This window comes from Gymnoscopelus braueri (assembly GCF_963280865.1).
Source record: "Gymnoscopelus braueri genome assembly, chromosome: 1".
Lineage (NCBI taxonomy): Eukaryota > Metazoa > Chordata > Actinopteri > Myctophiformes > Myctophidae > Gymnoscopelus > Gymnoscopelus braueri.
The window spans coordinates 12,691,412-12,717,452 of NC_137603.1; the positions used below are offsets into that span (position 1 = coordinate 12,691,412).

Genomic DNA, 26,041 nt, shown 5'->3' on the forward strand with positions numbered 1-26,041 from the left:
CACACCGATCAGTCAAACGTGCCATAGATTAGCTGCGCACAGACACACTGATGGAATGACATGGGCGAAAACATAGTTTCCGATGCTTTGGCTCTCTGTGCCTTAGGCCATCCAGCCTGGTGGAGACAGTATTGATATGGATGTAACTAAAACTAAGTTGGTGTATGATGCTGATAAGTGGCTGTTTGATTGAGATGAGCTGCTTAATTGGTTTTATATGTCGTATTGAAATGTCATGGAAATGGAGGTAAAATGTAATTTCTCTTAGATTTGAGAACGGGGGAAATTATTCGATTTTTTTTTTTATCAAACCAAAAGTTTACATTCTAAAATACAATTTATAATTTAGCCATTTAGCAGTCATTCTTATCCACGGTAACATACTTTATTGTTTGTGTTCTTCTCTCAGTGAACAAACCTTCCTTTTATCCATTTAAGAAATTCTACTTATGTCCTTGTCATTTGTTTTATTATGTACCTGTTTCCAAGTCAACCAGTGTTTTCCATGTTTCTTGTTGTTTTTGTCTCGTACCTCTTCTCACTCTCTGCAAGACTGTGAGGAGAGTGTTCCAGCTGAAGAGCCATGTAAGTCCATGGGTAGCTCCTGTGTGTGTACAGTCAGTGTTTGTTTGGTATCGGTGTGGTTTGTAGCTGTACACTGTACGATCCACAGTGTTAGTTTAACTCTGAGAGGGTACAAATGTTTAATTTGTACACTCTGAGTTAAATGAACACTGAAGATGTGTGTGTGTGTGTGTGTGTGTGTGTGTTTGTGTGTGTTCGTGTTCGTGCACAGACATGCTACTAGCCCACTTCTTCACTTTTTTAATTAGGGATGGTGTTGTTTGGAAGGAGTCCAGGCCCAAGTGGAAGAGCAGAACTTCCTTTGCTGTAGTAGATGAATCCCTGGATGCCATGTGTTGTTGTCCACTCTCACTGACGTACACCTCCTCTCCTCTCCTCTCCTCTCCTCTCCTCTCCTCTCCTCTCCTCTCCTCTCCTCTCCTCTCCTCTCCTCTCCTCTCCTCTAATGCTCCTCGCTTCTTCTTCTGTAACTCTCCTCTCCTCTCCAACGCTCCTCTCTCGCCTCGCCACACACCATAATTAGAACACCAGACAATTACCCAGGGTCCTCTTGGGATGCACATTTTGTTCTCTTAATCTGGTGTCTTAAATAATTAAAACCAACAATGAACTCCCGCTCCAGTGTTCTCCCTTTCTCCTTTTTGTTAGTGTTGCTCAGGAGGTTCATACTCGTGTGTGTGTGTGTGTGTGTGTGTGTGTGTGTGTGTGTGTGTGTGGTGTGTGTGCGTCCATATGTGTGTGTTGTAGTATGTGAGTCTTCTCCAGTTGGGATTCCAGAATTGATCTCCAGCCCCTACTACTCTAACCCACTACCACCAACACCACCTGACCCACACACAATGACCTCTGACCCATAGACAGATCTGTTATTGCCTGTTATTACGTGTGTGTGTGTTGTGGTGGCCTCGCCCACACCTTCGGCTGTGTCTGAAATCACTCCCTACTCACTATATAGTGAGAAGGGGGTGTGGGGGGGAATCAAAAATCTAATATTGATTATACCATTTTGTTGTGGTGTCCAATTGTATAGCAATAATTATCATATCTTATACAGTGGACTCATCTTATTCCACAATGCATCATGAAAAGCAAGGTACAAACGATGGTCATTGTCACAAACCCTATTCCATCATCCATCAGCGCTGAAAGAAAAAGGCAGACCTTTATCTGACACACAACAGCAATGATGTCATTAAACATCATGAGTATTTTGTTTCATTTTTTTGGCAGATGAGTTCACTATATATGGCCAGACCTCTACATAGAACTCCCTGGAGGAGGTACAGTAGTAGTGAATGAGTGAGTGAGTGTTTTTTTCGGACACAGCCAGTGTGTGTGCGTCAGTGATGTGATCACAGTCCTTTGCCTTAATCCCTTTCTCCATGCCAGGCTGGAAGCGTAACATCCTGTTACCAGCAGACTGCTGCATACTGCTCACTTGGATGAACTCACACACACACACACACACACACACACACACACACTCACACTCACACTCACACAGAAACACAAACATATGTATGTTTTTGTGAGTTTAAGCCAGTGGTTCTCAAACTTTTTCATGTCAAGGACCCCCAAATTGACACTTATTATCCCACGGACCCCATTTGAAAGATATATGCCAGGGATCCCCATAAGAGAATATATTTTTACAGCTCTAGCAGTGATTCTCAACCATTTTAGTTTCAAGTACCCCCAGTTTGACATGCATTAGGCTACGGACCCCCATTTAATGGCATTTCTATCTCTGGGACCCCAATTTATGTTGTAAAATCAATGTTAATTTAACTCTGAGAGTGTACAAATGGAACCAAATGGTTCCATTTGTACATCCTCAGAGTTACAGACCCGTATGGGTCCATTTGGTTCACTATCCATCATTTAGCTGCGGACCCCCTGGAACTCCCTCAAGGACCCCACTTTGAGAACCAATGGCTTAAGTAGTGTATAAGTTGTGCATAATGACGTCATCAGCGGTGCGCTGGGCTTTGACTCTCCTTTCCCCTCTGGAGCGTTTAGTAACACCCATAAACTTCTGCAAAACGCCGCCCTCCCATCCGCTTTTCCTTTTTTTCCCTCTCGACCAGGAGTTTGACACCGGGTGGGAGGAGAGCGAGTGAAAATTAATGAATTCCCCTGATGCTGCGTGCGTTCGCGTATAGTTCACTGCATTTTGCATGTGTTTAATGTGTAAATAGCGACGTGATGGTTTGTATGTGTTGAATCATCACACCTCTAATGTATTCCCCATCAGCCAAGAGAGAAGAGGAAGACTTTGAGGAGAAGAGAACGCTGAAGAAGAGAATCAAAGAACTCAAGGTGCTCGATGCCAAGATGGCACAGAATCTATGTAAGTATCTCCTCTCCTCCCTGTTGTCTCCCCTCCTCCTCTCCTCACAGAAAAAGCCACGGTGCATTTGAAGTAACACAGTGTTTATTATCAATTTTGTGTACATATAAATGCTGTGTACATACATTAATATTTCCATGCCATGCCGCAGTCTCAGCTTATACCATGTTCTTTGCATATCGCATTTATTTGCTGTACAGAATGTAGAGAGTGTGAAACATGAACAGTATGAAGGCACCAAATAAAAGTGTTTCCCCCTGTAAAAACGAGAAAAACAAATACAGATTTAATACATAACTGAGGCAACTCATTTTGAGTCTCAGAGTTCTCTCTCTCTCTCTCTCTCTCTCTCTCTCTCTCTCAATTTCACTTTCTCGCTGTATTACTGTATGTTTACACACACACACACACATTGGCATTAATGAGGATCTAGCAGATTCTAGCTAGATTCTAGCTGATCTCTTGAGCAATACTAGACCTTAGCACCTCATTGGCTTACATCACATTCAGACGTGTCTTTAATCAGCCTAGTAAAAGAGATAAATGCAGCTGAAACTATACTGCTGGAATGAGGAGAAAAAAGGGCGAGCGGGCCATTGATGTGTGCCTCCATATAAGATAGAGTCTGTGTGTGTTGATATTAAATGTATGCATGTGTATACTGTACAGACGTGAAGTGTCAAAAACGGAATAAATTTGTATAGAATCATAACGCACGCATCTGCTTCCACGCAGGTGTACTGCATGACGCAATTAAGCAATTAACATGGTCAGGCTCTGTGGCATGTTTAAACATTCCGAACGGGTCCAGTTGACCTTGATTTTTCTGATCAAGATGGCACGAGAAAAGGGCTCTAAGAGACTATGAAAAATGATTCATTATCGGGGGGCACAGATGGCCGGTAGGCTTCAGTCAGAAAAGGCTGCTCAACTGGCTAGTGTTTCCATAGGAACAGTGGCCAAAGTGACATCTGCATTTCAGTCGAGGGAAATGGATAAAGTAAATAGAAATCGTGGTCAAAAGCTCACATTCGATGACCGTGATGTTTGTGCATGAGAGCAATATGTAAGGAAAGCCCGAACTGTTACCCAGGTGACCGAGAATGTCATTGCAGGGTGTGTGATCAGACTGTCTCAGCGAGAGAGCTGTGTGAGGGGTAGAGAGAGGGAGATTATAGCAGGGTGACAGTGCATAAAGCCCTCATTACAGAGACAAATGAGAATTCAGTGGTGCAAAAGCCATAGGCACTGGTCTAAAGATGTGTGGGTAAAAAAGTGATATGGTCAGGATGAGTCATCCATCGCCATGTTCTTCTCCACAAGAGGGCGAGGAGCATGGTGTGGCGCAAAACCAAGAGAACCGACGACACGGGCCTGAACACTTGACCCCTACAGTGGGGGGGGGGGGGGGGGGGGTTCGGTGGCTCAATTTTGCATTCTGGGTTATTTTCCTTAAATGGATGGGTCACTGCAAATAAACACAAAGGTTATTCTGAGTGATCACCTTCATCAAATCCTGGAACACTTCCATCCAGGATGGGAGTGGACTCTTCTAGGATGTCAATAACCCCATCCAGGGTATGAGATGGCCCTAATTGGTTAGTATTAAACTGATGGGAATCAGCTATGGCGTTTGCAGTCACTAGATCTCAACCCACTTGGACACAGATTCCATGTATTATTATAACTTTTCGTTCACGATCATTGTCTCTGAAAGACATATTTTCCTGTTTGTATTCAAACCGTTGGCTTAACTCGACCACTGCACAAGAACGACTTCTGACGAGACATCGTCCAAACGGCCACACTGCCAAGGTCGACTTCTGACGACTTTGAGTTTTTTTTGGTTGGGGGGGGGGGGGGGGGGGGTGGCAGGGCTTGTGAATGATCCAAGCACCACCGAAGAAGAGTACACCCTGAAATCACGTGATCACAACAACAACAAAATCTAGGCACCTTTCATGTTAAATGATTTATAAAAGTCAATTTTTTCAGTCAATTCTGCCCTACAAAGCCAAAGTGCAGTAACTACGAAAAAAAAAACCTCAGACAAATGGGTTTAAAAGTGTTTCAGCTGGTCAGCCAAATGAGATATCGGCATATAAGTGATATTACACTAATGGCATATCTGTTCTTGAGGTAATTGTTTATCCCCCAAATTCACAAAGGCTAATTTGACCTTTGGGATACACAAATAAGTCGGAGTGTCGGGCAGTATTATTGTTGCACCAAAAGGTGCAGTAAAAAAAGGTATGCACCTATAAAGTATGTGCCGGTGCAGCTAATTGAAAACATTAGGCGCACCTGTGCAACCAAAACAAGAAGTTAGTCTGGAGCACTTGACGTGCATTTAGACAGTGCTCTACACCAGGGGTTCCCAAAGTTGGGTCATAATTATTATTATTTTAAATAAATATATATATATATTTTTCAATTTTAAATTCAACATACTGTATGAAATACAATCTAAAAATGATTACAAATAGTACATTTTACCATTTTAATACATTACAAAATGCGCACCGAACGTGCAAGTTTATGTGCATAAATGACCTCCAGGTTTAGGATTCAATTTCCGCACTATTTTGGGGTCACGGGCTGAAAAGTTTGGGAACCCATGCTCTACACCACAATAATCAAAACACCAAATTCAAGGAATATCTTTGTTTAGGGTTTTCCATCCCTCCAGTAGAGTTCCAGAGACGAACAATCTAAGGCTCATTGAAGCTCTCCTGCTGTCCTACTGGCTGCTCTTCTTCTATTTGTTCCTCTTCCTCCTCCTCCTGTATTTCCATTCATGAAAAAAAAAAATCACATTTTGTTAATGTTTTTCATAGATCTTTAAGTGCCATTGTGTATGGATGCTGTTACTGTATATTAATGCTTATTGTCCATGTACAGCCATCTTCCTGGGTTCCTTCCGCATGCCATACCACGAGATTCGTCAGATGATAGTGGAGGTGAACGAGGACCAACTTACAGAGCCTATGGTCCAGGTAAGGGTTGCATTGGCCTCCATCATGTCTTCAATGATCAATGTCAGATCTACTATATGTTTAATATACCTGTAGATAGACACGCATGTTGACTGGGGCACACCTAACTGTTGCATAGTGTGACATGCTTCATCTTAATTATCATATGTAAGTATTAGGAATCTCAGGGGACAGCTTAAATGGAGATGTGGCTGTGTACAATAAACATGCTAATCACGTTATCAATGAATCTTGAACAGCAAATGCATTGAAGTCATTTCTTTCATTGTGTTAACTTTGTTAAAAAGGTTAATGCAGCACAGTGCTGCCAAGGAACTTTAAAATCCTTGAAAGGTTCTTAATTTGAAATTAGTTCCTTTTCACACTGCTCTTCACTTTGCTGATAATGCACTGATGTCAAATGGCTTTACTCCCACAGACACAAAAGGGTCTTAACTGTTTATATTTGAAACTTAATGAGAGGATTACCTAAAATGCAGGATTACCTGCCACTCGCAATATTTTTTTAGTGCCGGTGAAAAGATCAGGTCATTATTTTTGACTGGAAATAAACAATGGCTCTGTGTTCTGTGCTCTCTCCTCCTCTCCTCTCCTTTAATCTGCCTCTATAATTCTTCTTTTGTAGAACCTGGTGAAACACCTCCCCGAACAGGAACAACTCAACGCCTTGGCCAAGTATAAAAGCGAGTACGCTAATTTGTCAGAGCCTGAGCAGTTTGGCGTTGTGGTGAGTACACACACACACACACACATGCTCGCACACACACACACACACATGCTCGCACACACACACACACACACATGCTCGCACACACACACACACACACACACACACACACACACACACACACACACACACACACACACACACACACACACACACACACACACACACACACACACACACACACACACACACACACACACACAATAGTGTGTTGTTTTTACACAGTAAAATCCTCAGTGTTACAGGTCCACCCCCCCAGAGTTAAATTTACACTCAGGATTCTACAGTATTCTCACGTCCGAAACAAAAAGAGAATCTTGCACACTTGTTGGAGATACTTTGAAAATGCTCATTTCCAAATGATCGTTGCAGCAGTTACTGTACATTTAACAAACGTCTCCAACATGATTGTCTTGCTCTACTGTATTTTTGGTAGCAAGAGGAAAATATTCATTTGCATTCCACCCATGAACTGTTTTTTCAACAGTGATGCATAATATTATAGAAGGTTGAACATGGTGTGCATTTATTAAAGCGGTTCAGTTTCATAACGTAGGGGGTTCAATGGATGCTTATTTGTCTCTCTGCCGGCTGTCACAGGTCATAACATAACCTATTTTTTTAGACTCTGTCTCTTATAACGTCCCAATTTCTTCTACTCTCTCCTTCCAACGCACACGCACACACACACTTTATTTGAACATCCAGATTTTATGCCATACTTCTTAAGCCTTAAACGACATGACAGCACACCTGTGGAGTTGCTCTCTAATTGTTTCACATACGAGTGCAACACTATGTCCTAATTATGTCTGCCTCGTTGTCTTGCCGCCTTTTGGAATTATGCATTTGGGATGCACTGTAACACATTTTCCTGTGCCTTCCTTGCAGTGGTGTAAAGTAACTAAGTACATTTACTTAAGTACTGTACTTAAGTACAATTTTGAGGTATTTGTGCTTTACTTGAGTACTTCCAATTTCCATTACTTTTAGTTCTACTCTCACTACATCTCGGATCCACACATTGTACTTTTACTCCACTACAGTTATTTGAAAACTTCAGTTACTAGTTACTTTGTAGATATAAATGATTATATTATAAAACACACATTAACCGCTTTAGCCCTATTTTATACCAAGATTTGATGCGTTGTGAGCTTGTAGATCTGCTATTTTCAAACATTTTAGTACTTTTCCTTTTGGTACTTATATTTTGAAGCCAATACTTTTGTTTACTTTTACCCAAGTAACATTTTGAACACAGACCTTTTACTTGTAACGAGTATTTTTTATATTGTACTATTGCAGCTTTTACTTAAGTAAAATATCTGAGTACTTTTCCCACCACTGCTTCTTTGCAACTCAGTCACTGACAGCAACTTCGTGCCCTATTCAGCATTCACCTGACCCTACCTGTTATACAATGAAAAAAGAAAAATCACACCCAGTGTGAAGAGAGTGGTGCCTGTGATGAGTTAATTAGTGTAACTGGTTGCGTCTTTGTGTTGCAATCAGCTGCAGCTGTTGAGGCCGTGCTCAAACATACGGACGGACGGACAGCCACACACACACGGTCAAGTGTAGGAGTGGCTGGCACCACTCAAAAAAGGTAGAAGGAGGAACTCAGAGCTGACAGTGGGAGTGCGTGATGGAACGGGCCGATAGAAAAAAAAACGGAAAGCCAACTGCAGCTGTTGTGTGTTTGGCTCATCAGGGACATGTTACTGTATAGAGCGAAGAGCCCGGCTAGCTTACATAAATTGTTCTGTATGCATGCGTGGGCCCAGGGAGGCCTGCACTCTAACGCAACAGCGAAGCCCACAGGTTCAAAGGGAATTTTTAATTTACCATTGTGCAAGCACACGCATTTTATCCCCTACTCGCATCTGTATGCGGCGCACAGTTTTTGAACCTTAACTCATTCGTTTGCACCGTGAACTAAAGGCATAGACACGTGTGCACCGTTCAACTCCATACGGTCCCACGGAGATGCTAGGAATGCTGTCGCTCATGCTGAATTTATGTTCCGTTGCACGATGGTGTTGTTACACGCTGAACATCTGCCATGTCAAGCTCACCATGCGTCACATCCGTGCATGTAAGCTTGTAGATTTACAGCTTTTGATACCATTGTACGATGAAGAATAAAAAAAGGGCTTGTCGTTTCTTTCCGTACCCGTGTAAAAGCCATTGAACATGCTCTTTGGCAAGGGAATGAAAGAGGGGAGACTAGAATATGAACAATACAAAGAGAAAGCCTGTGTTATGATATGTTTGTGGTACCTCAACAGTATTAAATTATGGGTGAGGTGCTCCGATACACTCCACAGAGTATAGAGTTTGCCCTCCCTGTCTTACCGTAACACTGGTTCTGTTCTTCTGTGTCAGTCCGACTTCCTTTTGGAGGGAAAACGGACCCTCCCAAAACAGCGGTTGTTCTTCAAACTACTATTCCATTTTCTGCACAACGTGCGTCTCCTCGATGTTGGCAGGAATTCTTGTCAGACGACTTTTTCTTGTGTGTGGCGGGCGGGGGTCTTTGAATGGAATAGAAATCCTTCATCTAGAATTTAAATATGGGTTGTCAGACAGTGGAGATGGTTATTTCAAGTTGCCACAATATTTACCCGTGTGTGTGTGTGTGTGTGTGTACGCGGGTTGCGTGTACGCGAGCGCCATTTAATTATTTCTTGTAACTGTCTGTCTCCTGTCGTTTCTCTTCTTTCCCTTTACCCCCCCAACCCTAACACCCCCCCCCACACACACCCCCTCTGACACTTCCTACTCCATTGATGCCTTCTGACTTCGACAAGAACTGAGTTGTGCTCTGCTGCAATAATTGGTTTGTTGTGCTAGAGATGTTTACACAATAAAATAATAAAATAAAAAGAACAGTGGAGGTGGAAAACAGTTAACTTATTTGACACGTTTACATAGCAAATCCTAGAGTGTTTAAATCTTTATTTAAATCTGAGAGTTTAAAAATGGACCCTTAACCGTCTTTTTTTTTAAAGGGACCCTTAAGCAATATCTATCTAAAAACCTCATTTTATATACACCCGTTATATTTGATAATAATTTGAATATTTTGTACTCTTGTCTACCTACAGCCAAATTATCGACACATTTATTTATTATAGAATTATGTCCAGTTATTTGTCCAATATTCATATTATCATCATGTTATGCACAATGCAAGAAATGTCCTAAACAAAAATGTATTCTACAGGAGAATGTCCCTTAGGATCAAGTGAGCTATGTTTGGCAGTGTTGACCATTGGTTTCCAAAACGTTGTCCAGAAGTTATAATAAATGATATACAAAAATATTGTTTATGGACATAATAGCTTATTACATATACTGTACATATAACAGTTTATTGTGATATTTACTGCCTCTGAAGTGATCTGAGGAAGTAAAAAATAAGTACTTGGACTAACATTGAACGGTTTTCTTTGAGTTGTTACCTAATTGTGCATAATGTATGCTAATTAACCACCATAAACATTCACACTGTTTACACTGCAAATAATATAAAACATAAACAAAAGGTGGATGACCTCCACTCGCTATTTCTGCTAATGCATTCAAATATGCAGATTATCTTATTAAATATGCACAATACAAGTAAAACATTTATGTTTGGTACACCTGATTATTATTATTAGGATCATCCCTGTCTATAAGTAGCTTTGGTTAGTTTACTTCCTTTTTGGGCAGAGATGTTTGACAGTGGAATATATACTATATATATATATATATATATATATATATATATATATATATATATATATATATATATATATATATATTGAGCTACAAGCTCAAAACGCGTCGCAGCGCGTTTTGAGCTTGTAGATCTGCTATTTTTGCTATTTTTGAATTGGAATCCTGAATTCTTCTTTTTCAATTTTTGAATTGGAATCCTGAAAAGTAACATTTTTATTTAATTTCAAATGCATTTAGTTATATTTATGTTAACTTTATGAACTTAAATACAAATACATTGGACATTAAAAATACAATAGAATTTAAATTCTAGTCATAAAGCTACTAATATAGGCATATAGGTAATTAAAGCGGGTCATGTTTGCATGTTTGGAATTGTAACAGCTGAACTCAATAATATATCAGTATTCCAATATTAACCTGTGGGCCGCATCAAGTGAAGGTGGGGCCGCATGTGGACCCCGGGCCGCCAGTTGCCCATGTATGGTCTAAAGGAAAAGGTGCTCGGTTCTTTTCTCAGTACAGTATCGTCCTTCTTCTCTTCAGTGCTTTTATAGAAAAGGAATGGTGTCATGGTTCACCCACAGCATTGCATTTGTTTACTTTCTTCTCTTTTGCACTGTACTCGTTAATTCTCCTCACAAGGAGACACACCGCTATGTGCTTGTTTTATTTTAGCACTTTTCTCTCTCTCTCTCTCTCTCTCTCTCTCTCTCTCTCGTAGTCATTTGATAACATTACAGTAGCTATAATTAAACCCTTGATGCAGGACATCATACCACAGAGCCAGCTGTTGTGTGAAACAGATGATCTCTTCACCACCCTCCACACACACACACACACACACACACACACACACACACACACACACACACACACACACACACACACACACACGTGATTGTTGTTGTGACCGGGCCCTGGGCACAATGCAATATTTTCCAATTTACTGTAATTGTGTTTGAGTGGTAATCCAAGGCAGCCCATTGTATATTGCAACCCCTCCGCACTCAGCCTTATATGGACACTAACTCAGCAATTAACTTACCAGACCCGGGTCCCAAATCAAATCACTGCCAGCATCTATTACTACTGCCTAGCAACATTTTGTTGGCGCGCTGATTGCATAAATGTGTTTTAAATTGGATTGGCTGAACGGCACAAAGTAAAAAAAAAAAAAAAAGCATGATTGTAGTTAATATAGAAGTTTGACTGTGTTCCCCCTCTCTCTCTCATTCTCCTTCTGCATCATTTCCTCCCATTTGTTCTCGTTCTTTTCATCTCTGCCCCTTCCCATTCTCTCGATCTCTCCCTCCCCTCCCTCTCTCTGTGTCTTTGCCTCTGTCCGCTCCTCTCCTCTCTCTCTCTCTGCAGATGAGCAGCGTGAAGCGGCTGCGTCCTCGCCTCGGCCACATCCTCTTCCGGCTGCAGCTGGAGGAGCAGGTGAGCGTCATGCGGCCGGACATCCTGGCGGTGAGCGCCGCCTGCGACGAGGTCAGGAAGAGCCGCGCCTTCAGCCGTCTGCTGGAGCTGGTGCTGCTGCTGGGGAACTACATGAACGCCGGCTCCCGAAACGCCCAGTCGTTCGGCTTCGACCTCAGCTCCCTGTGCAAGGTGACACAAGAGAGAAACCTCTTTAGTTATCTGATCTTTTCCTACCATCTCTCTCTCTCCCCCCAATAATTATAACCCATTAAGACCAGGAACACAGCATGTAGTGTGTCATTTTTAGATTGCTTTGGCTATTCAAAAATAGCAGATATACAAGCTCATAGCGCGGCACCGAGTGCCGCGCTACGAACTTGTAGATCTGCTATTTTTTGAAAAATCGTGAAAATGTGTGCAAATCTTTGAATATATATATTTTTTTTTAAAGCAAACTTTTTGTAAAATATTTTGTTCCAGGGACCCACCCAGAAGCAAACATTTGAGTAAAAAATGATCACTTTCAAAAATATATATTCAAAGATTTGCACAAATGTTCATGATTTTTCTAAAATAGCAGATCTACAAGCTCATAGCGCGGCACTCGCTATTTTTGAATAGCCAAATACATCTTAAAATGACACACATATGCGTTCCCAGTCTGGATGGGATAAAGTACATGATCGAAGAGGGTAAGCTCCATTTATGAGGGTACACAATAAAATCTTAATGGTCCCGTAACAATCAGGGTTTTACTGTGTACCATCGACATAATGAATATGGTCTCTTTCCTAGGAGACACAGGCTGAGTTTAGTTACACTTTGTGGATAACCTTGGATAAATGTGTCCTGCGTCTTTAGAAATGCTGGCCCAGCTATACACTAAAATAATGTTCATTTAAAGGTAGGGTAAGTGATTTTTCTTTTTTTTTTGGTTAAAAAGGTTAAAGTACTATATTATGATAGTACATAATCATTGCTACAGAGCGTTTGTTCGGTCACAGCTCTTTAGTTAACAGAATATAGTACATTTTCAGGTAGGTGACAACATTTAAGCCAATCAGGAGAGAGCACAGAAAATGCATTTTCTGTTTAATAAAGAGCTGGAGAGACATGGGAGACTCCTTTTACTGAACAAACACACTATAGCAATGAGTACTATCAGAATATAGAGCTATTTAACACTTGTTTTAACCAAAGTAAATCACTGACCCTACCTTTAACTCTGAGAATGTAAAATTGCGTGTCCATAATATGGTTGTAAATGGTGCATTTATGTAGCGCCTTTATCCAAAGCACTTCACAATGTGCTTTACAATTACCATCACCCAGTCTCACAGTCACACACACACACACACACACACACACACACACACACTCACACACTGGCGGCAGAGAAAAAACATGCAAGGCACCAACCTGCTCATCGGAGAAGATAGGGGTTCAGTGTCTTATTGCTCAAGGACATCCCAGCAGTAACCCAGGGGGAGCTAGGGATCGAACCGGGAACCTCCTGAGCCACTGTTAATAGACTTTTACTGTATAATGGCCTTCAGGGTCCATGTTCATAATCGCGGAGTTAAAGTCACGAGTCATTCTGTTTTAGCGACACCCCATTACAGCATTTGTCTATACGGAATGAACACTGAAAAAGTAACGCTACAAGGTCCTGGAGCCTGAGGATATTGTGGAAACACGCAGTCAGAAACTGTATTTATTAACATTGAAATACATGAATAAATATATTTCCGATGCCTATGTCTTTTTGACGCGAGTGTCAGGGGCCGACCCTCGCAAATACAAAATAATATTTAATAGCGTTTAGAGAAGTTGTCAAAAACGCATTCAGATCGATTGGTTAGGTTATTGTGAAAAATGTACCAGTGAAAAGCTTATGATTTCAAATTTCAACAGAAATCAGATTGTTCTGAAGTGAGAAGATCTATAATATAGAGTGGTGTATTTCTCTATGAATTGTTGACGTCGCAAAATTAGTATGTGTCACGTTTTCGAGAGTACATAATGTAAGAAAAGTTTTGATTTGACTGTATGCCTCCCTCCCAATCTGACAATAATACATACATATTACATAATACAATAGTACATGCTCTGCATATTATTATGGCCTCACACACTTTCATCCATCACGTCTTTGAATGACGATGTGAATCCAGATTGAGCGCTGCTGCTGGCAGGCTGAGCAGGACGTTTCTGTATTGTTGTTGTTGTTGTTGTTTTTTTCCTGGCATTCCTGCTTTACAAAGTATAAATTAGAGAGTGCCAGGAAAACTGGGACGGCAAGGCGGGGGGAAGACATACATCACATTTTGCGAGCTGGAATTAAGCCCATGATGAAGGACACATCGTGAGAGACGGCAGGGTCCCAGCAATCAGGTCGTCTTGCATGTCTCCTGTCTTATCACGTACAGGATGAGTAGATTGCCTGGAAACAGGATCACGTCATCACTGCTCTCCTCTGTACACTCTTAAGAAAGAAGACTTTCCCTCCCTGATCAACTACTGATTTACTGTCTTATAGACATGTGTGTGTGTGCGTGTATGACCACACACACATTTCGCATGCGCATGTTCTTTTCTTTTTTTGGTGTGTGTGTGTGTGTGTGTGTGTGTGTTAGGGCATTCACGAATAGTGATTTTTAGTATTCGAATTATTCGACCTATAAGTATTCGAATATTCGATTAATCGATTTGATTATAAAAAATAAAATAATAAAAGAAATAAAACGTTTTTTTTTCTTTTTTTTTCTCAATTGCATTGATGACTCGACTCAAGGAATGCGAGTTGACGTCACACCAGAGCTCACAGCTGCGTGTCTGCTGTAGAAAAGCCACAAACAAAAAAAAAATCTAAAACAAATAAATATTTTTTTTAATCGAATAGTCGGTTTGATATTCGAATATTCGACTATTCGGTGAATGCCCTGGGGGGGGGGTGTGTGTGTGTGTGTGTGTGTGTGTTGATTTTGTTGACTAAAACTATGCCAATAACGTTTTTTTCACTGACAAAAACTAAGCTATGATGACTAAAGCTAAGACTAAATATATTAACAATTTCGTCAACAAATAAAAACTAGACTCAAATGTTAGTGAGGGACGAGTGGAAAATAGATCTTGTAGAACTAAGGCATGTCATTGTATGTTTGGTAGCGCTCGGGTGTTGCGCTCTGAACATAGCAGATGCTGCGACGCGTTGTGAGCTTGTAGATCGGCTATTTTCAGCATGCAACCAAGTGTAAAATCAGCCATTATGACGCCATCCAGGCACCGCCAAAATACATTTAGTCGACTAAATCGACTGTAGATTTAGTCGACTATAATCTTATGATATTTAGTCGACTAAAACTAGACCACAACTAAAACATTTCAGATGACTAAGATATGACTAAAACTAAATGGAATTTTATTCAAGAGACTATGACTGAATCATAATGTGCTGTCAAAATCAAAACTGGTGTGTGTGTGTGTGTTTGTGGTAGTGCGTGAGCATGGGGCGGGGGGTGGTTCGACCGTGCACACACGTGCACCACCAGTTGTTTTCTATTACTGCGGTTGTCTTGCTTTTATGTCACCTTGGATGGTGGCTAGCGTGGCTCCTATCTAGTGTTGCTGATCTAAAGTGGCTGCTGTGATGAGACGTTTTTGTTTGAAACTGTTTCATTTGATTGAACACTATCAACCCTCGACCCGACTGCCTGCCTGGGCCACTTCTATCTGCTGGCATCTATCAAAGCAAGCCAAACCCAGGAAGCGCTTTATTATGCTTCACCTGCCCACCCCAGATAACTGAGGCTAAAGCCAGGGGCCCCTTTTTTTGAGTGCTGACGCGCACACTGCAGGACCACAGCAACAATGAACAACATGCTTAGGGGAGGGGGGAGGCGTGGAAAAAGCGACCGTGCCTGCTGTATACGGCGAGAGGACAAAAAAAGTGACAAAGATTAGTCGTTCTGTATTATATTGGCGGAGGGAACTGAACAGAGCATAATCCCAGAGTAGGAGACCTCCACTGGTTACATTAGAGCTGTAGGCAACCTCACTGCAGTTTCCACAGTAACAACCAAAGCACAGCCATTCATCACTATACCGTCACTCTGCTCTTGTTAGAACTGGGTGCTCATGTTCTTGAAAATATAAGTGCACACACACACACACACACACACACATACAGTACAGTACACACAGTGCATGCATCCGATACATTGTGCTGCCATAATTGTAATAATCATATAATCACAATATAATCTCTTAGGATTATGGTTTGTTTTTAGAGCCATTCAGAGATGACTTTGACTTTGTTTGCTCTTGTACTGATTGGGCAAGAAAAGACTCTTTTCTGGTTGTAACCAGGCGTCCAAAGGCAGGGCATGCAGAGAACAACCTCACCTCCATGTCTGTCTTCCAAATGTTGACAGCTTAATCCAACAAGACCAGGAAACGCATCTCTGTCATTTTAGATGTCTTTGTCTTTTCAAAAATAGCAGATATACAAGCTCATAGCGCGGCACTGAGTTATGAGCTTGTAGATCTGCTTTTTTTTAAAAAAGCGAACATTTGTAAAATGTTTTGTTCCAGGGACCCCCAGAAGCAAAGATTTCAGTTACAAATGTTCGCTATATATATATATATATATATATATATATATATATATATATATTCAAAGATTCATATGTTCAAAATGTTTCAAAAATAGCAGATCTACAAGCTCATAGCACGGCACTCGGTGCCGCGCTATGAGCTTGTATATCTGCTATTTTTGAATAGCCAAAGGGATCAAAAAAATCACACCCTGTGTGACATTTTTGGCCAATCACAGCGCAGGATTTGTGGTACAAATATTCAAACCTCACTTATAGGGGCGGTTTCACCGCCCAAAAAATGACACACAGATGCGTTCCCGGTCTTAATGGGCTAATTCCATGGCACACTTCACAGCCCACAGAAATTGCTGCCAGTCCAATCGGAGAGAGGCAAAAATGTATTCATTGTCAATTATGAGTCCCATCCCTCCAAATTCAACAAAAGGGGGAAGCAAGCACTTGATGCTTTTGAAACGAGAGGAAAACGGATATGAAAATAGAGACGAGAATGCATTTGATTAGAGCAGATAATAGAAACATGATTAAGCCCAGCGGGGCTGCGCGTACTGCTGTTTTCCAATAGATCACCTAGAGAGATACACAGCAACACTCCACAGGAGGGACGTGTGGAGAGGCTATACTGAGAGATGGAGTGAAATTATGCTGTGGAAAAAAAGGGTTATGATGGAACTCGGCTAAAATTGAAAAAAGTGTGTTTGTGTGTGAGAGAGAGAACCATATTGTTAACATAATAGTGGCCTTGCTGTAGGTTACTCTGTCACTATGAGATGTGTAATTAATTAATTATCAACATTAATCACTTAAATGGTAAATAAATGTTAAATGATGCATTTATATAGCGCTTTTTATCCAAAGCGCTTTACATAGATTGTGCATTACATTCACCCATTCACACACACACATTCCTTGCGGCGGAAACCATGCAAGGCACCACCAACCTGCTCATCGGGGAGCAATTAGGCGTTCAGCGTCTTGCTCAAGGACACTTTCGATACTAACTCTGGGGGGAGCCCGGGATCGAACTGGGAACCTCGCAGTTCCCGTTCGGCCGCTCTAACCGACCACTCTACCCCAGAGCCACTGCCGCCCCCACTTAAGCCCTGTATATTTGATATGCAAGCTTATAGCATATGACGTTGCTGTCGGGTGAAATGGGCAAAGCAGTCGGATTTGCGATTCTCCATATATGCCTATACATGGGAGTAACGGTCATATCGGCGGTTCTGGACAACCACCAATCCGACCAACTCGACACTGTGCACTCAACTCCCTCGGGTCGCCTGCGACATGCGTGCCAAGTTTTAAGTTGGTCAGTCGGATGGTTCTCGAGATAACGTTGAATATCAGACGGATATTTGTACAGAGATTCTGTGTGTTTGTTGTAAGAAGATAGAAGGCATTGGGACTCTGATCAGGCAGGGCCACATGAAGTCCAAGATCAACATTGGAGCCACACCGTTTCCCATGTGGATCCCAAAGAGATCCACACGATTAGATTGTTTTTGGCTACTTTCAGTTGGACCAGAGATTTGTGGGCATGCATTTGTACAGAAATTGGAAGCCAGTCAATATAAACAATCTACAAGGAGGCAATAACATCCAGACTCATCACCACTCAGCAGACAATTTGTTACTCCTTGCTAATGTGCCAAACAATAAAACAAAGCTCATTACTGGTCTATGGAGGGTGTTAATGTTCCTTGTTTTTTAACTTGAAGTTAAAAACTAAACAAAAACCTAATTTTCCCCCAAACTTTAGAATATATCTACACCTCCTGAAGATTCCTGGGGGAAAAAAAACTAAAAACCAATCATAAGATAAAATATTTTTATTAATAATAATATCACTCTATGAATGTAGCTTTAAACTCGTTTCATCTCCCTGTTTGCTGATGTCTAAATGTTGCACGGAAGTCTACAACACTGCCGTGTGTGTGTGTGTGTGTGTGTGTGTGTGACACGTTTGTGTGTTTCTCCTGCAGTTAAAGGACACTAAGTCATCAGACCAGACGACCACGCTGCTCCACTTCCTGGCGCAGGTGTGCGAGGAGGAGTTTCCTGATGTCACAAAGTTTGTGGATGACCTGGAACATGTGGATCGTGCAAGCAGAGGTAACACACAGACGCTTTGCAGAATCACACACACACCCCTAATTAGGGTTTGGCACACAGCCTAGTTCTATTTTGCCACAACAGTTGCAATCTATTATAGTCAGAAAGATGAAATAGAAAAGGTTCCTGTGTATCCATGTGTATAGTACTACAGTATACATGCACTAGCTACATCCACTAGCTGAATGTTACTCTTGATATTTGAGCGAACGTGTGTGGCCCCTTGATAAATGTAACCACCCAGCTACCGCCCACGCTCTGTTAGGTTTATCGTTGTATCATTACCGCAGCTATTTTTGGGTTCTTCAACTGACAAAAGGTGATGATTTCTCCTTCCCTTCATGTGTTTTCCTACCTATTCAAATGAAAATGTCTTCCTTAACCAGTCTATGTGGAAAAACAGAGAGAGAGAGAGAGAGAGAGAGAGAGAGAGAGAGAGAGAGAGAGAGAGATACATGCATACATACAATAGCTGCCAGCATTCCAGTATGACATTAATAAACTAAAATAATAAATAATAATAATTAAAAAAAAAAGTGGAGTGGAGCTTACTATGAAACCGTGCTTGGGTTGTGTCTCTGTGTCTCTGTGTGTGTGTCTCTGTGTGCACTGCCTGTTTGCAGCTCCTCTGAGATAAGTAAATGTCCAATTTAGACGTACCATACATCAAACGAAAGGTCTTTGAAAACTGAACACACCTGTCACACCTGCGTTTAAGTCCGCCCCTTCCCCCGGAAGCCACGCCCCAGAGAAGGCTCCTAAAAACTCCCCATTGAAACCCCATGTTAAATGAAAAGTGCCCGAATCGCTCCGAAACTTTTTCTACCCCCCCTAAGTGGGGGTCTACGAACAAATACTTCGGGCTCGGATTTTGGCTCCGCCCCCCGGAAGTGGGTGAAACAGGCACTTCAAACACTTTGTTGAATTGTACGCAGATTTTTATTTTATTTTTTTATTGGTATTTTTTTTACCCGGAAGTTATGCGGGAACGCCTACTGAGTGGCAAAAAAATACTTTCTGGCCTTGACAGCCCATACATCCAAACAGAAAAATCTGATTGTATTAACACACTGACCGCCGGGCCCGTAGTTCTACGGGCCGTTAAATCCAACGCTTAAGCGCCGATCCCGTAGCCTACGGGCTGTGGTGCTTTTTCCTTTTTTTCGATTTTTTTTTTTTTTCAATTTTCCGGTACGGCACATTTCATTGTAACACCACCGGAAACAGAATTATTTGGGATCCGGTTTTGACGATCACGCCGGCTCCCATTCTAAAGTCTACACTGAAACGCCATTTTCTTCGATTGTAGTTTTTCTCCTCGCTGATCACTGTTTAACATAAACCGTTCTAACTCAACAATGGATGCCCCGTTTGACACGTGGTTTGGACTGGTAGACACAGAGAGATGTCCGCGATGTTTACAAACAGTGCACAGATCAATCTTAAGGATTTTAACGACGTCTATGGCGACGTGAAAAAAACAAAAAACAACAATAAAACGTTGGCACTGGTGAGTACATTATGAGATTAACCTCTGGCGGTCAATGTGTTAAACAACGTTAAACTCACCAACATGTACAGAAAGCTTGAATTATCCTCCTTCTATCTGCAACGTTTTTGTTTCATAAAAATCCACGTAGACATGTTATGAGCTACTATCTGTCAATTAAGAAACGGGTGGTACGAAGGACTGTTGAGTGATCTCCAACAAGTGCTTCCAAACCCCAATGCTATGTTACTCAATGTTTTGCCACTCAGTCAAGATGAGGGGGGCGTGTCCCGGGGGAAGTGACACATGACAACGTAAAACGGGGATCCAGACACACATGGTGTTGTGACAAACATTGATATGTGTGTACCGGTAAATGCACTGGCATGCATGCACACATACAGTATAAATGCCTCCTACTCTACCTATGGGTAGAGATGTAGCATTCGTGCCTGAGTTGCTGGTGGTGCATGTTACCCTCAGTTGTACTTCCCACTATGTACTCGTTCAGACTGCTATTGTACTCACAACTTTCTGGGGATTTCTCCTGGAGGGGATGCTTGTTAAGAGTGATGTAGTGTGTTAGTGTGTCAGTGTGTGTGTGTGTGTGTGTGTGTGTGTGTGTGTGTGTGTGTGCGCGCGCGCGTGTGTGGTCTGTGTACACAATATACTGTGTGTGTGTGTGCGTGTGCGTGTGCGTGGTCTGTGTTCGCAATATACTGTGTGTGTGTGTGTGTGTGTGTGTGTGTGTGTGTGTGTGATGGATGCATCAAAGCCATATGATTCTTTCTTGTACTGTGTGCCCAGTATGCCTAGCATGAGTTTTCCTCATACCCTATTTGCCTTTGATGCACACATAGACACATGAGCGCACACGTGTGCGCTCGTACACATACACACACACACACACACACACACACACACACACACACACACACACACACACACACACACACACATAGACACATGAGCGCACACGTGTGCGCTCGCACACACACACACACACACACACACACACACACACACACACACACACACACACACACACACACACACACACACACACACACACACACAGAGACCGGGAGTTCAGGGTATAGAACAGTCTTGTTCTCTGTTCATATTGCTGTGGACTACACATGTGGAAGAATGGGAGAAGAAGTGTCTCAAGACGCTGGCGCGCCCATGGCCCTGTCTGTCTCAACACGTTTCCGTCCGCTCCACTGGAGTTGTTGTCGCTCACTGCTCCCCCTCCAGCAGGAGGGAGACAGAGACGTCCGGTGAGGAGAAAACCTTGATGAGATGAACCCCCGTCTTTTCTGGACTCTCGCTTAGAACATACCTGGGCAACTGGCGGCCCGGGGGCCACATGCGGCCCCCACCTTCACTTAATGTGGCCCACAGGTTAATATCGGAATACTGATATATTATTGAGTTCAGCTGTTACAATTCCAAACGTGCAAACATGACCCGCTTTAATTGCTTCAGTCTATATTAGTAGCTTTATGACTAGTATTACAATTATATTGTCTTTTTTTATGTCCAATGTATTTGTATTTAAGTTCATAAAGTTAACATAAGTATAACTAAATGCATTTGAAATGAAAACAAAGACACTTTTCAGGATTTTAATTCAAAAATAGCAACAAAAAATCTGCTTTCCAATTCAAAAATAGCAGATCTGCAAGCTCAAAACGCATCGCAGCGCGACGTGTGTTGAGCTTGTAGATCGGCTATTTTTGCTACTTTTGTGTGCCATAGAATGGTGAAAAAAGTTAAAATACGGAGAGACATTATAATGCAATGTGGCCCTCTGGAGTGAGTGTGAAAATATAGTGGCCCTCACCATCATCAAAGTTGCTCACCCCTGGCTTAGAAGAAACTTTGCAGTTGTGCATTTGACCTTATTTCCTCCAACTGTTGTGTGTGAAAGAGACATATTAAGGGTGTTGACCTGGATCTCTCATGAACGCTCCAGACCACCCCCCCCCCCCACACACACACACACCTCCCCTTCCATTATGCCCTTCAAAGTGACGACATGCGTATATTTGCATGTATGGACATCTCTGTCTACACCCTCCCCTGTCTCTTTCTCTGCAGACCTTTTGTGGATTTGAATTCCGTCTCCTATTTTCATATCCGTGCATTCGAACACACTCACAGACACACTCACACATGCCATTTATGGTTATCATTATAAAAAAAAAACACACACACTGTTGAGTGGCTTCTTTTTCCATCAAATCTGACAGCCATTCGGGAGCCTCACACAGGCCATGACTAAGTATGGATCTGTGAAACATTGCTCCGGCATGAAAACAAGGTTGGATAAAGTAATGATTTGCACAAGAGCCTCCTCTGCCTTGTGATGATGGTTAGCGGCCAGCACCCCACCCCCCCATCACAGACCCCCGCGCTTATAGAAACAAGGATAGCAGCATGCTTCATAAGTTCACCTTGAAGGAGCCGCTGCACTGCGTTCGCCGTTTCTTTCTTCCAGGTACACAACGATCATTATTCCTCCTGCAGCACAGACACACACAGCAGGTGGTCTTGGGGTAATTACACATGTTTTCTTACATGATGCTGGATGCTGAGTGTGATCTCGGAATCAGACAAACAAAGAAACAGATTAATTTGCAGAACAACAGGATGTAACTTTTGAAACGCCTGCTGTCAGTGAACCCCAATCAGGATTGGATTGAGACAAGCAGAACCTTGCCCGTTGAGAGGCAGTTTGTGGAATACTAAATAGATCATGATAATTTGATACCGGCATTGATTGAAAATGTGCCGTGCATCCTACTGTAGGTGGAGGTGGGCTGAATGCTTGCAGCTTTGAATCGACTTTATTGACGTCATAATAATTCATTATGGTTGTTTAGTAGCCCCATTCATCTAGTTTTAACTCATTCAGTGCCAATGAAATAAAAAAATTATTGCGAACTGTGCCGGCAATTTTTCAATTTTCTTATACCTTTTTTTCAAGTAGTCACAGAATATTTATCTCCAGTATAATCGATCCCCTGATGGGTGCTAATCACTGAGGGTTGCACTGTGTGGTTTCACAAATGTCAACGAGGTCATTGGACCTTGTTGACATTAATTGTCTGCCTTTTGAAAATAACATAATAACATTGAAAAATACATAGTCAAAAAAGTGCTCAGGAGCCGAGATACAGCCTTTTTCAGTAATAAGTTAAACAAGAAGTGAATGGAGCAGCAAATCTTCAAATGATGATATCTTGGGTTCTGAATGTTTTTTTTTTTTTTACATTATTATTATTATTATTTTTCAAAAACACGTCAAACACGTCATTGGCACGTTGCGCCATTGCGGTGAAACACGTCAATGGCACTCAATGAGTTAAGAGCAGTTATTCATAAACGATCAGTCTGAAGTGAGACTGTTGACCATCTTGCTAACGTTGTACTTCATTGTTGCTGAGCACGAGCGTACAGCAATAGGGTGTTTCCACCATACAGTGTTGCCCCCACCTCTGGCATCAAACCTGTGTAGTCACAACGGCCTCTCGCTTATCAGGCTCAGAAGTGGATGCATGTTCTATCTAGTCCAGTGTATATCAACCCTGGCAAACGTCCCAATTTTGGGCCGGGGCTACTGCTGAGGTGTGCCGCGCCGTTTGAAGAAGGTTTGAAAAAATAACATTTTTTTTTAAACAATAATAATAATCAGGCATGCAAACAGCCCCGAGGTGAAAAGGGTGACAAAATGCTGTTTTTTTTTTCGGGTCAGGTGTCACACTATTGCCCTATTTGGATTCAAAACGGCTAGTGGAAGCTGAAAAGCTACAAGTTTGCATGTCTGAATAATGCAAAAACAGAAATATTTGTTTGCATTTGCTTCGATTGCTATCGTATCGAAATCGTATTGAAGTTGTGTGCCCAATATCGTATCGTATCGTTTCGTGAAATTAGTGTATCGGCACACCCCTAGTGTGTGTATATAGATATACCGTATATATATATATATATATATATATATATATATATATATATATATATATATATATATAATTATATATATACCGTATATCTAGGTGTGCCCTGGGATTTTTTGGCTATGCCAGGTGTGCCTTGGCACAAAAAAGGTTGATAGACACTGATCTAGTCAGTCTCATTCACAGCACGGCAGCTTCGCAGCATAATAAACCGATGTCAATGAGGGGTTTGACCTCTACAAATATTCCCATTAGTATTCCTCTAAAGCATCCTATATCTATATCTCTATCTCTCCTGGTCCGCGGTGGCATTCAGGGCCCCTCATAAAAATCACTCACCCAGGAACGCACAAAGAGTGAGAGAGAGACAATGGAAGAGTGGTTTAGAGAGGCTGGGAATGAGAGCTTTTCTCTTTGCTTCTCTTTTCACATTGATTAGTCGCATTTGCAGTTTTTAGAATAGAATATTCTAAGAAGAGAATACTGAATTGCACACGTTCATACGGTGCAATGGTGCATATCAGTGTAATCTGTTCTCTACATTTACTTTATTTAGCAATGCAGTGAATGCACACAAACAAAAAGTTACTACACTCAAACTCCGGCCTTGTCCAATCCTCCATCGATCGTGGATTTTCTTCACCTCGGACTGTCCTTGTTGATATTCTCCCCAACATCCGTGGTAGCTCCCACTCATACAAAGGCCTGTGTGAGTGACTGGAGGACAGTATAGCGAAAGGGGGAGAGAGGTTTGATTGTCTCTCGCTCTCCATGTCCATCCATCACTGGGCTGGGCCATAATCATTCCTATCAACAGACTGTCTTTCCTGGCGCTCTCCCATTGCTGCGCACAGCCCACTCTCCACTCAAGGAATATTGGTATCTCGGTTCCTCACAGGGGCCAAGGCTCTTCATGCAGAGAGAGAGAGACATTGGATTGAAAAAGATGAATTACAATGGAAATGATGAAGCGGGGGTGACATGTTAGAGGTTTTGTGTTTACCATAAGTTCTCTATGTCAACCTTATTTATTGAGGCGATGTGCCAAACAAATTATGCGTTTGTTTGTGTGTGTGCGTTTGTATTTATATGTGTGTGTGTGTGTGGTCAGGGGCTGGGGGGGGGGGGGGGGCTGAATAATTGATTGTTCAGTAGAGAGCTTCATAATTGAATTTCTGATTGCAATTGATTTTTTTTTCCTTCCCTACAATTTTTTTTGTGCTGGACTGCTAAAGGGACATGCTACCTTTTACATTAATGATTTTCTTACCTTCAAATGTACCGTTCCGTACAATCAACCATGTGCTGTTTCTGTGTTTTAGTTTTTTTTTCTCTCCTGCTGTATCTGAATTAATGCACACACATCTTTCCTGCAGAGAAACCCCCATTATTTAGCTCACTTTTATTATAGTATAAATACCCACACACATGACCATGCAAAAATAATCGGAAGCGTTGAACTTTTAATGTAGTCCAAAAGAAAAGTGTGTTCTACATAAGCTTAGAATATTTTCACATAAATGTACTTTTTTTGTTCATGTTTACATTTTACATTTGTTACCAAACTTACCTGAATAATCGGTGGCTAAGCCTCACGCTGCCGTCAAGAATGCAGCACTTAAGAAAATAATAATTCCCCAGCCCTGCTTATCAGGTTGTTTAGTTTGTAATTTGTATTACAGTTATATATAGTAATTTGAGTGAAAATAAACCGTAGTCTGGTTTTTATGAGGCTGAATTGCCAATCCCTAGTTAATTTCCAACCTCACTGAGTGTATTTCAAGTCCACGTCTTTTTAACATGAATGGCAGTGAATGGAGGTAAGGACTAAATAAACATACAAGCGATCTAAAAAAATATGGAAGATTTTTTATATTTGATATGTGGCCGAAGTTGTGAAAATATGCCTTAGCTATTCTTTTTTTTTTCTTGCCTTTATTAAACCAAGTTCATTGAGAGTCCTCATTTACAATGACCTGGGTCACATCGCAAAAACTAAAGAACATGAAATTTGCACATCAAATTGTAATTTTATATGTGCATA

The 26,041-nt window shown here is 41.6% G+C and overlaps 1 protein-coding gene across 1 annotated transcript in view; it reads left to right on the forward strand.

The window, feature by feature from the left end:
- LOC308090904 (protein diaphanous homolog 3-like) overlaps positions 1-26,041 on the forward strand; it is a 337,084-nt gene that overhangs the window by 174,062 nt on the left and 136,981 nt on the right. Inside the window, exons 18-23 of the mRNA XM_080436177.1 lie at positions 553-585; positions 2,840-2,935; positions 5,837-5,931; positions 6,557-6,658; positions 11,762-12,001; positions 18,414-18,543. Of these exons, the coding sequence (XP_080292303.1) occupies positions 553-585; positions 2,840-2,935; positions 5,837-5,931; positions 6,557-6,658; positions 11,762-12,001; positions 18,414-18,543 (696 nt within the window). The remainder of the gene's footprint in view (positions 1-552; positions 586-2,839; positions 2,936-5,836; positions 5,932-6,556; positions 6,659-11,761; positions 12,002-18,413; positions 18,544-26,041) is intronic.